A 12,593-nucleotide genomic window follows, 5' to 3' on the forward strand; every position below is an offset into this window, starting at 1 on the left:
TTAACGAACTGTAACAATGTCGAGTCAGGCAGTGGCTGGTACAGTGACTGGTACAGCAGCATCGTTTAAAATGCAAATCACTGATGGAAAGGCTGAGCATTGAAACATGAAGCGCAGTGGGACGTTTCAGCAAGACAGTCAGACACCAAAGTGCAACAAAAAAAAAAAAAAGGTTTTACCAGATGATTGTTTTAACATATATATACAATGAATTATAGTGAGTAATACTCAACTTCAGTACATCCCCAGTTAGCTCCAGTGTGACAGCTCGCATTGCAGATGTGGGCTCATCATTATAAGCACAACCAAAAGCGAGAATGACACGAAATGGTCCTTTACATTGGCAGCCAACAACTTCAGAGTTCTTGGGTACATTGGTGCAACTCACCTCAAACAAGCGTCCGATTTTATTCTTCTCCAGATATGACTGAATTCTGGACTGTTGTGGAGACGCCATGAAGAAACTGTTGTGCCTCGGAGGAGCTTCTTTTTTTTTTTTTAGCAGGATGAAATCATGAGGTGAGCCGGTCGCTCGCTCGCAAGTCGTCCTTCAGAGAGGCGTCTCGGCGAGTAAAATGTGCAACAACAACAACAATAACAACACACAAAAAAAAACCCAAAACGTGTCACCAGGTTGGGGCTGCAGCGGAGTCACGTTAAGTTCAGACGGTTACGTGGAGAGCAGGCTGCTCGGAGCCCGGCTCATTGTGGAGACTCAGCCCGGGACCATCCGCAGTTTGTCGCCTCTCTGACTCTCTGGCGGCGGCGGCGGCGTCCCCGCAGAAGCCAATGAATGGCACCGCAGCTGCGTGACAGAGGTTACAAATCTTCCGCCCACTGGCTGCCAGCAGTGTTACCGATGCCACCGCCACTCCCATTTATTCGCCGGGCTTGTATGTGAATACATAAATAAATAAATAAATATACTATTTACAGTGGAGGGTTTATGCTTCGACCCCACTGTGTTTGAGATTGAGACGTCTAATCCGTCTCCCTGACCGCTGATGAAACGGTACAACGACACGTGCTGTCCGCTAACTACCGGAAGCAAAGTTGAAAGTTCAACAGTAATTCATGTTTACTGCCAATTAAGCGGCACAACGTTAAATGGTGTGTGAAGGAGAGGTGCCGCAAATCCTTCCTTCCTGCTGCTGTCCGGCTGCACAACCAGCTGAGCTCCCAGAGAACATAAAAACACTTCAACCTGTGCGATATCTATACATGTTGTTCTGTCTGTATGTATAATAGTGTTATTGTGGATTATTACTGTTTATTTATATTACATGTTTTTGTGCTATATGTCTCTGGTGTGCACTTTACCCGTCTGCTGCTGTAATCCTGCAAAACTCCCCACTAATAAAGAAATATCTTATCTAAAACAGTTGGTGAGCAACAATGGGTCACCTAAGTATGATACTAGTATACATGGTTATCAAATTAATGTTTGGTGTTTGTTACATTGTGATCCATTGGGTTATATTTCTACCAGTATGTATGAAAGCATTTTTACAATAAATCCACCATAGAAAACCCTCTTAGAGCTTATTGATGCAGTTTATTACCACTTGTTTGTTTGCATAGTAGTGAGCTAGACATCCATCTACAATGATTCATCCAATATTAAGTAACAGAGGGACACTTTAATCCTGAGTACTGTCAATATAAAATAACAGAATATATTTCATACTTCTACTTCCGCAAACCTAGTGTATGTTAATACTGATAAACCAATGAAAATCTTCATATGCATGCATGTAACAGTCGTAGCAATCCAAACACAATGGGAATCAATGGCATGACTCTTTTCGCACATTCACACACCATATATGTATATTTACAAGCGAATAAACGTGTTGAGGAAGCTAACGAAACACAGATTCATATGGTTTTTCAATACTGAGATATAATCGATAGAGCAGAGAAGGCAGATCTGGGGAGAATTAGGTCATTATTGGATAATTTTACCACACAACACAGCCAAATACCCTTTAATCAATCTTAACTTGCTTACTTCATATGCAAATTAAAATAAGATCATGAAATGAAAATGTCCCTCATGAATGCAAACTAATGTTCAGCCCAAATACAGAAGACAGTGACTTGATGGGATGGTCCCATTGCATTGAGCGAATTTAACAGCATTCTCAGGAATAAATCTTTTGTTTTCTCACTCGGAGTCCTTCTTTTATCAGATGATGTACATGAAAAAAAACAAACAGAAAATATGTATAAAGTACAACAATGGAAAATATAAAGTATTAAAAATACTATTTACGGTTTTTAAATTCTATTTACACTTTAGGCAACTACTCTGGACATATAAAAATGGACCCGATGGTTGTCCTTTATTAGGTTGATCCTTCATGGGTGGAGGGAGGACACAAAGCTCCTCAAGACTTCAGCATTCCCTGGATGCAATGCATTATGGGTCACCATCCGGGGGCGGAGGTTGGCATAGCTTGTACAACCTGATCAGAGATACATGGACAAAAAGTGGCATTTAAATCACATTCTAGGATATAATACGTGAACACAAAGCAGTGATCTATTGTGAAATGTCATTTCTTCTGGCAACAGGTCTTTTGTCTGGTGGAAAGGAAGGAGGGCCTGATCTTTAAGATGCAGACTGCGGGAGAAATGTCATTATGGGAATATAATTATCCATTAACGATTAAACATTAAGCTCAAAAAACAATGTTCGAACAGTAAAAAAAAAAAAAAAAGATAGAGAAGACCTTCACTTGTGTTGTTGCTGCAATTAAACTTCATAAACTAATTGATAACATTTATTAAGTTATTTAATGACTTTCAAAATGTAGATTAGCCACATGCTTGGTATTTTAAATGCCACGTGAATTATGCATCAGTCGGCTGTTTGAATTTTTAAAATAATAGGACACACTGCATATTGGTTTACTGAATTATTTGTCGCTACTACCATGATATATAAAAGATCATACCAGTGCACTTCACAGTCAAGTATTAAATGGTCTGTTCTGCTATTTTAATGAACAAAAAACTTTACTTTAATAACCCTTTGTTTAATGTTATCCATGATTGATAGATGGATGGATTTATTTTTTAATCTCAGTATAATTTTTTGTACAATCAGCTGTATTTCCTGTCTCCTCATAAAGCACTGCTGTCTTCTGTAGTTTAAATAATTGATCCAACTACTCACATCTTTTAGTCTGGCTGAGAAATGGCCGCGGGGCAAACTCACACTCAAATGGTATTGTTCCTTTCATCTACAGAACCGTGAACAACCAGCCAACGTCTTATGATACACAAAACACACTTCCATATTCTGCAGCAGTCACTCACACTGCAACAATTCTGACATAATTCCACTGAGCGTGGAGCAATTTTGTTCTCCAACCACAATGTCTCAACACTAATCATCCAGCTACTTAATTTTATTTGTCAATTTCACTAAAAGGTTCAAAAGGGCTGCCTGTCACGCATAAGCCTATATGTCACAGCCAAATGGCTGAGGCAGTCCTTGTCCTCGTCTTGGGGCTACTGAGTGCAGGGAGCTCCCTTCTAATGAAACCATTTGGCTCCAGTCCTGCACAAAAAGCCCCTACACAGGCCTACAGTACTGGACTGATAAGCCCTTCTGAAAAGCTGAATTACACTAACTATAGAGAGACGGACACGACAGGAGAACGCATTGAAACCAGTGGAGTACTCTACGTGGAGATCAACTTCATTTTTGACTCTTGTTCACGCTACAGATTATGAATGGTTCCTCTCTTGATGTTCACCCCTACGTAAGACAAGTGCATGTATGTACTTCAAACTATCCCTTTGCAATTTGACAATCTGCACCGAGCTGTTGTGGATGGCTGCTCACATTCAAATGGGAGCATATCGGTTGTGTGAGGCGTGAAAGTGAAAAAGGTGTCTGATACCTTGCGGGCTACACCGCGGGACATAGTGGTTTGTATTTATTTAATCAAACATGGCCGCAGTAGTCGCTGCAGACACACCTGGTGAAGACCTGTACTCTACCGAGAGCTCTTTTCTGGTTCACTATCATGATGTTGGCCTACAGAAACAGGATGCGGCTGCAGGTTTTACCGTGGGACTGATGACGGCGTGCGATCCCTCACTCCCAGATTCTTGGCAGAATTTTGAACTCTCGCCCCCTGAAAGACAAACAGGCATCAAAGGTTAATGACATCATGGGTCGGGTTGAAATGCAAAAGCCTCAAATAGTAGCTGAGAAAAACACCACAAAGAGAAGACACAAGGAGCACGCGTTTCAAAAGTCGGCTGAGCTATATGAGCGTCAGGCCGTGACAAACTGGTGAGTCATCTGTGAGAGAAAAAAATATAATTAATAATATAGTTTTTTAACGTATATCTCATATGATACATGTTTAAACCCTAATATTTAAACTGCAGATGACTATGTATCTCTAGTCTCTGTACTCTTTCACCTCTGTTAAAGGAAAATAGTCTTTGTAAAGAAATAAAGGTAAGTAGTAAGGGATTTGGAAGATGGATGGTTTTTGTATGCGAGTGCGTGTGACAGAGTTTGATTATACCCAGTCTGCTCTTTGCTAATGTTCCTGTACTCTGCTGGAGTCGGCAGATACTAAAACATAGAAGCAACTCAGCGTCTCAGTTTAGAGACACAAACACCTGCCCTCACAAACGCACCCTCTCTCACTCTGTGACGCACACACACAAGACAAAAATACAGAATCAAATCATTATCAGAAGATGTCATCAAAGTCTACGCTTTGAGCAGAGAGGGAGCAACTGGCCAAAAGTGCATTAGCTGACCTCTCGGTTACAACTCTGCTGTTTTCCATCTCACTGCCCACCCAGAGATACGTCCAGATAGTGGGATAGGATCTGCAATTACTCGATGCCTATCACAGCCATCCATTCTGATGCCTCCAGGCCGAGATGCCCCCAAATGTCGCTAAAGGACACGGCGCCCAGAGTAGATCAGATAACTTAGAGACTAAACTTTTTTTTAAAGTTATTTTGACAAGTTGAACTTGAAATACCTAAGATCTCAAAAAACAGAGAAATGCTGAAAAAGTATTGAAAACAAAATTCAAGAATATTCAAAGTAATTCACTGCTTGTTGTTAATGAACACCGATTCACTGATGCGTTCAACATGCTGTATATTTTGAATAATCTTCTTAATTTGTTATTTCTGCATTATATAACAACTAAAACCTTGCATCTGATTGTTGCATGATTGATGTCTCTGCACCTAAATCTAAAACTAAATATTCTGCAGAGGCCTTTATGGTTGAAACATCAATAAGAAAATGAAACAAATTCCACCAGTGAGAACATTTTGAGTATATTTTTTTCGTTTAATCTGTCTCGATCAGCCGTAAAAAGTTTTCTCTAGATTTCCAAGATGACTAAAATGTGCATAATATATTCAATATATTACATTTCCTGGCATTTATAAAAACAGTTTCTTGTTGCTTTCATATTATGAAAAGGAAAAAAAAGGTCCTGAAGGATTTTCTTCATAAGTTAGTTTAGATAGTTATTATACTCTTCATATACAGACCAATATAAAAATCTTTTTTTTTTCAAATCCAGCTGTGATTAGACCCATTTTGCCTGAAACACTCATGCAACCTCATTCTGAAGGATGTTGTCTGGGCTTGATGGTGATACCTGCAGGGACTGGATGCTGTGCAGGTAACCTTTTTGTCAGTGAGTTTAACTATTCAGTGAGGAAGAGGAGGCAACATCCAAACCTTGTGTGATACATTTATATTCATCAGATTCATCAGATGATGTCTAAAAGCAAGGACACACACACACACACACACACACACACACAGAGACACACAAACACACACACACACAAACACACAGTCGAGCAATGCGGTGCAAGCTCTCTCTCTATGTGGACTGAACCATCTGTTCTTGGTGATCTTTATGTAAATGATGATGCAAGAAAACAGAAAATATCTGCTAACAATCAGATGTATGACAATGACACGATTGGAGCAGAAAAGTTATTACTTTTTTTTCACAGTCCATTACAAGCCAGCCACATACAGTAGTACTCAAGGTCACACAATGCACAGCGTTGCATCCTGCTGGCCCGCAGCCCAGTGCAGAAATGAACTGCCTCTCCTCCTGAAGGATATCAGGCTTTGGACTAACCTCATCTCTCCCTACGAAGAGCAATATACCACTTGCAAACCTCCCAATGACAAAAGAACTGGTCATGGCCGGAGCCTTTGGTGGGGTGAAAATGTTTACGCACAGAAAAAAAGTAATGGGACTTTCTTCCCTTGACCCCGTGTCGACATGCTGACTAACAACCAAGCTCCAGACCCCCAACCAATCTGTTCAGTTTCTCATTACTCTTTTTTTACTCCCTCATTTGCTCGGTGGGAAATCAAACCGTGACCATGGAAGCTGAAAATGCATAGCTGCCCCCCTATTCCGTTGACCTAACGAAGCACACGGCTTTATCTAATGGTTTTGGATGCAGAGATTGCTCTGTGGATTGAAGCACAAAGTGAGAAAATGTCACCCCGGGGACTATAGTGGCAAAAGACTGAGTGTCTTTATTCCCACTCAGTCTTCTCTTATGACTGCCCCAGAGCGACGTACACATGTACGGCTGTGCATGTGTGTGAAACGTACCTGTTTCCTCATGACGTCAGTGGCCTGCATGATGCAGCGAGGAGGCAGCCCGTGGTTGCGGGCCAGCAGGATGGCCTGCTCCAGTGTCACACTCAGGGTGCAGCTGTTGGACAGAGAGAACGAAACATAAGGTCAAGCTCAAACATGCGCTCTCTGTCTGAATATTTATCAGATCGTGCGGATTTATGAGGAATATTGATGTTAACTCAGTTATGTTGTGCCAAAAAACATGATTCATCTTCATATTTCTTACGTGCTGAACAATCAAAGCATACAGTTTGTGCTAGACACAATAACATCATCCACAGTGACAAAGAAACACCTTCTCTCACTCAACAGCAGAACACGCTTTCATGGCAATTAAAGTAGTATTTGCAACAGATGGAGTTTGAAAGCAGGACTGAAGCGAACATCCACAGAAAACAAAAGCATGCCAACTCTGGGCTTCTTCCAGATATGATGAATCTCCGGCAGAATTCAGTTTGACTACATGGTGCGCATCCTGCTCCTCTTGGCACCTTGTCACTGCCTTCACATTCCTCCTGCTTCACCTTTGCTCGTCTCGCCGCCAATTAATCATTTCATTTGCCACTGAAATGTCACTCACAGCGAGCAAGCACGTAGCATCAAGAGAGTAACGAAACCTCCTGATCTTTGCTTTAGACCGAGTAGAAAGAGAGAGCGAAAACTCAAGGATTGATACTTCCCCCTGCAGCAGAGAGTAAAGGTTCCAAGTGCGAGTCGGCACCTCTCCTGGGGCAGAGGCGTATACCCTCGCCGCCATGAGGGTGTGATGTGCGTAAAATGAGTGTTGACGTGAGTCTGTGATTCATTAGTTACAGCAAACTCTGTCTCACCTTCTCCCACTCACACACACACACACACACACACACACACACACACACAGAGGTAGAAGGCAGAAGGCAGCATGTGGATAAATCCTTGGAGAGCCTGTGACAGGTGTCAAGGCTGCTGTTGACCTTTCTGTGATAACAAGCTGTACTCGTCTATCGATCCAGGACCGTTTCACTGCAATTTGAACTCTCTAAAGTTCCAAAGCTGCCAGGCTCGGTTTCATTGAGTAACATTGCCACGGGGCTGCAAAGAAATATGAGCTGTTGGTTTAATATCTCCTTCTGTTGTGGCAGAATTTCACACCAACTGAGAAAACCTTTTTGTTTTGTTTTTAAAGAGCAATGATAAGGGAACTTATTGCTGCCAGAAGATATTACTTTGTGTCAATCAGATCAAGATCAAAAAGTCCTCTTGAGTTCCATGACGGCGTAACATGATGTGATAAAAATAATGAACTCAACAGTCATCGCCGGTACGAGCCAAAAGATATCCCAGTAAAGAATTGCAAAAGATTGTTCTATGGAGGCCACCCCAGAATATTTTAAGCACCCGTTTTGAGCTTCCTACAGCAATAAAGGAATTCACCCACAGAGGATCTTTAAATATCTCTTCAGCTGGAGCTGGATGAAGGAACTGCACAAAATCTGTGTGTGTGTGTGAGACAGACAGGCTGCACGGCTTCCCTTTTCATTAGGGCTGGTGAGATAGTATGAGGTGATTCATGCCCATCTGTTTTATGTTGTTCCAGCCCATATCCCATTTACACTCCATCCAGAGCTAAGTCCATTCTGATAAATGAGATGAAACAAGAGAGCGACAAACACAGAGAAAGGCAAAGAGGAGGCGAGGAATGTATAGAGTCTAAACATTTAAAACTACTTGAATACTGTGAAATTTGACTCTGATGAAAGTAAGTATCTAGGAATGTGGATTAGGCTTTGTGCCCGTGATACTTTCTCCCTCCTCTGATATCCTCTTTTGTTCTGCTGTCAGACAATGAACTCTCCTTTTCCCTCTCTAATGGTTTTTGTGGGGATGATGGACAAAAAAAAGTCTGAGGAAGAAAGCAGTGCTGCATTTTGCAAAATGCTGATGCCCCCAAAATATCACGCTTTCACTGTTATTAAAACTAATCCATCAAGTCAACTAATCCAATCAATAGGACCGAGCAGGCTGCCACACTGATAATGCAATTTCCGCATTACTGGTCTACTGGCTTGGTTTCATAGGTTTTTCAATTATAGCAAATTAGTTTGTGTGCTCACCATTTACATGAACAGTAATGTATGGATTCCTTTTGATTATTTTAATGTTTGAAATGATATAACATATATATATATATATATATATATACATATCGAGATGACATTGGTTTGGTGGATACTTGCATCAGGCCAAACCCTGATAACTCACATTCCAGTGAATCCAACACGTCCATTAGCCTCCATGCAGCTTTGGAGGGTAAAACGGTGTTTAAGGAGAAAGCCAGTTCACAAATAATCCCAAATATGGCAGGCACTGTCACCTGCTGTGACACAGTACACTTAGCCTGCCTGTCTGGGTGAGTTGCAGCTTGTGTGTATAATTGCAACGACACACACACACACACACACACACACACACACACACAAGTTGTGCGTTAATAAAGTAGTAGCACTCATTGCACAGACAGGAACCTTCTATTAGAGCTCAGGCAACCAGGCGGCTCCATCCACAGCACTTTATCAAGCCATCGCTCACGTCCAGAGAACGCATGAAAGCGAATGTGTGTGAGCCTGTGCATGTGACTGAGACAAAAAGATATGGAAACTGTCATGGGGTAAAGGAAGAGGGTGTCAGAGAAAAGGGCGGGCGGGTGGATGGAAAGAGAAGGTAAGAGTTGAAAGCTGATGATCAGCGGTGACAAACGACCGGGATATTTCTGTTCTTGTGCACTGATAGATGGTGACCTCAGCGGCAGGTGAATTATGCCGCCATATATAGAATGCAATGAGAATGGAAGTAATTGACTTGCCACCTTCCTGTGCAAAGTGCTATGCCTACTTGAAAGTCCCTCATCTGGCCTGAGAAACAACCGGCCCTATTAACTAGAATATGCTGCCGGTAATTAATGCAGAGAAATGTGTATTTATAGAAAATCCCGATGGTGAGGAGTGCGGGGTTCTCCTGAAATTGAAAGGTCGGCGGAGGATAAAAGAAGGTGCCGAGAACCAGGGACAAACTTGGGTAGAAATGTTTAAAAGGTGAGAAGAGTGTTAATGCAAGGGAGATGAAAGAGAACGGAAATCTGCAAGAGAGCTGTCAGAAGCAGGAAAACGATAAGCAGGAATGTATAATTGAAGTGGAGGTGGTTCCTAAAGTGCAGGGAGAAATGTACAGCGTTTGTGCCCACGCACTCACCGGTGAACACCGCTGTTGCACATGACGATGTGTGTGGCTCCCAGACGCGAGCAGAGCTCAGAGGCCACAGAGAGCAGCCCCACTCCAGAAGCCCCGCAGGCGGTGTACTGACAGGCGGCAGTGCGGCGACAACTAATAAAACTCTCCATCAGACGGTACAGCTCCTCCAGAGCATTAAAGGGGCGCATCAACTGGGCAGACACAGAGGGAGAGGGGTTAGTGGGGTCCAACGAGGAAGAAAAACACTGCCAAGCTGTATAATGAGCAAAATGCTAACTACGAGGTGCTTGTGGTCCTCAAGTAGATTTCGATTGGGCTATAAATGCAGATTTACAATAAAACAGAGCTGCCCACTGGGATGCTCATGTGAGCTTCCTAGTGGCAACTACAGAGGATATGAGGCGATATAAGGTAGGATTTTTGAATATTTTAAAGGTTAACTATATATTATATATATACAGTTCAAGTTTCTTTCATTGGTGGGTAGTGTAGACATAAAAAGGAATTACAATTAGGCCAACTGTTGTGTAGTCTATATCTGCATGGCCTTGGGGAAGAAGCTCAGGTTAAAGTGTTCTGTCCTCCGTCCGTGATCCTGACGGCACGTGAGCAGGTGAGCTGTGTGTGCATATTGAGTCCAGTGTGAGGAGTTTACAGCCTCACACCCTCTGATGCTCTGGTGATAATTCTGTTCATCATCTTGGTGATGTACTTAGAAGTGTTTGCCTACTGTCATTGATAATGACAGGGAGCTATGGATTATGGCTGTGCAGAGGATCTGTGTAAAGTTTTTTTTGCATTTGATGGGACATTGAGGTCTTTTTGCTGCACCTCTTCTTTGCTGGATTTTACATATCATTTGACTTTCCACATTTCGGCATAAAGATCTACTCATGTTCTTTGGTTGTCCCCTGATTGCGTAGGCTTGTTCTTACCTTGTCCACGAGGGCAGCTTTGGGTGCGCAGCTGGGCGGCATGTTGGACTGATCCAGGTAGAAAGCCCTAGGGGAAGAAACAACAGCTCTAACCTAATATTTGAAATGCAGGGGGATAAATTAAACAATGTGCATTAAGTATTAACATACTGCAGCAGGCTAACAATCATTCTCAAGTTTTCTTATGTCGTGGCTCCATTGCTTAAAAAACAATGTGGCCTTCTTTTTCTCTGCACCATGAGGTCATCAGGAACACTGGCAGGGAAAAGTAGGCCACCTGCTCATTATGGAGCTCCACCACCTGACTATCAATCATGAGAGTAACTTGGACAGAGCTCAGCAGAAACATGAAATAAGCATCTCTAGTCCTGGGCATCGCTCCAAGCGCCATTGCCTCATTCATTCATGGAGTACAGCGGATCTGGTGCTATTTTCCCCTGTTGTCCACCGGAGGCAGCACCGGACTGGTGTCATTATGCAGGCGGAGGAGATGCATGCCGCAATGAGTCCATCTGAGGTGGAGTGCTGCTTCTGCAAACTCAGCAGTCTGTGACTCCATCAAATCTAAGTAATCCAGCAGTGTGCTAAAAATAGCTACACTACACCACATTAAATCTCTTGTAATAAAATCACATACTCCATTACTTCTTTGCAAGAAGCAATAATAATGTACACACGTTTCTGAAATCGCAAATAGAAGGGCAAAAAAAAAAAAAACGTTTTAAGGGATGAAGCAACTGCAGACTTTGAGGGAGGGAGATTATTCACAAGAATCAGCCAAGGAAGGCTCATTCATCTGCATTCACTCTGCTATTTCAAAGCCCTGTGCTAAGTCAATACACAGAGGCATTTATTAGGACTGTGGTATTTATGCCGGACATAATATTAATGGAATTAATTCATTAGAGGAGAGTTAACACTTCCTTGATTCAATATTGTGATTATAAATTAGACGCGTTAAAATGAAAAGTTCTAGAGAATAATGCACACAAAACCAATAACTATATAGTTCATCACAGTCGGAAACACACGTGCACACAAAGCGTCTTTCAACGCACATACAGTATATATACACGACAAGGCCCTTAAGGCCCTTAAGCCTGCATAGTGGACTGAGACTATGAGTGAGCTGATGTTTTCTATTCACATATAAAATCTAGTAAGGAGACACAGATGAGTAAGCTGAACATATTGTATCCTCACTCGCTTAAGTTTTCCAGGAGTTTAATTCTTATCTGGCAAATGGTCCTTAAACCTTATGGCGTGCTCTTCTAAATGGCTACAGGCAGAGTTTGCTACGGGTTCAGATGGAGCTAACAGCCCATGTAATTGGTTCAAGATGCCTTATCATTCAAAAGATGTGCATGGTAGACCAGGAGTTACGCCGCATCTTGGCATGGAGCAAACAACTTTTCAACTCCTGCAAAGAGCATTTAACTGGTACATTGGCCACAACGAACTCCGCGAGGGGTAGCAGGCTGATCTGTTGTTGGGTCGACTGTTTGGAGCTCGAAATGTTTGATTTCCTCATTAATGTTCCGACAGTAAACCTGGCGTCCATACTTTGTGAATGCTAGTGTGTGCGTGTGAGCGTGCGGTTGCTGTGGAAAAACTAACCATCTGCAGTAAATGAAAGCTAGATACGAGTGTTTCCTCACAAAACATCTTTCTTGTCAGAGGTCAAACATGCTGAGATTGAGTGAAGCGATAAAACGCTACAGAGAACAGCAACACGGAAGAAAGTTTATTGGAAATC

The 12,593-nt window shown here is 42.2% G+C and overlaps 2 protein-coding genes across 3 annotated transcripts in view; both read right to left on the reverse strand.

Annotated features, from left to right (window-relative positions):
• The window catches only part of cunh8orf34 (chromosome unknown C8orf34 homolog), a 50,459-nt gene extending 49,678 nt beyond the window's left edge, over positions 1-781 (reverse strand). For both annotated transcript variants that reach the window (XM_068582298.1, XM_068582297.1), the window contains exon 1: positions 389-781. In XM_068582298.1, coding sequence (XP_068438399.1) covers positions 389-457 — 69 coding nt within the window. In that variant the 5' untranslated portion in view covers positions 458-781. The remainder of the gene's footprint in view (positions 1-388) is intronic.
• Positions 782-1,535: 754 nt separating this feature from the next.
• prex2 (phosphatidylinositol-3,4,5-trisphosphate-dependent Rac exchange factor 2) overlaps positions 1,536-12,593 on the reverse strand; it is an 81,448-nt gene continuing 70,390 nt past the window's right edge. Inside the window, exons 37-41 of the mRNA XM_068581963.1 lie at positions 10,838-10,904; positions 9,903-10,093; positions 6,648-6,750; positions 4,084-4,151; positions 1,536-2,468 (exon numbers count right to left, since the gene is read on the reverse strand). Of these exons, the coding sequence (XP_068438064.1) occupies positions 2,423-2,468; positions 4,084-4,151; positions 6,648-6,750; positions 9,903-10,093; positions 10,838-10,904 (475 nt within the window). The 3' untranslated portion in view covers positions 1,536-2,422. The remainder of the gene's footprint in view (positions 2,469-4,083; positions 4,152-6,647; positions 6,751-9,902; positions 10,094-10,837; positions 10,905-12,593) is intronic.

The sequence above is a fragment of the Clinocottus analis genome, unplaced genomic scaffold, assembly GCF_023055335.1.
Source record: "Clinocottus analis isolate CAN_PGR_092001 unplaced genomic scaffold, fCliAna1.0.p SCAF_18, whole genome shotgun sequence".
Taxonomy (NCBI): domain Eukaryota; kingdom Metazoa; phylum Chordata; class Actinopteri; order Perciformes; family Cottidae; genus Clinocottus; species Clinocottus analis.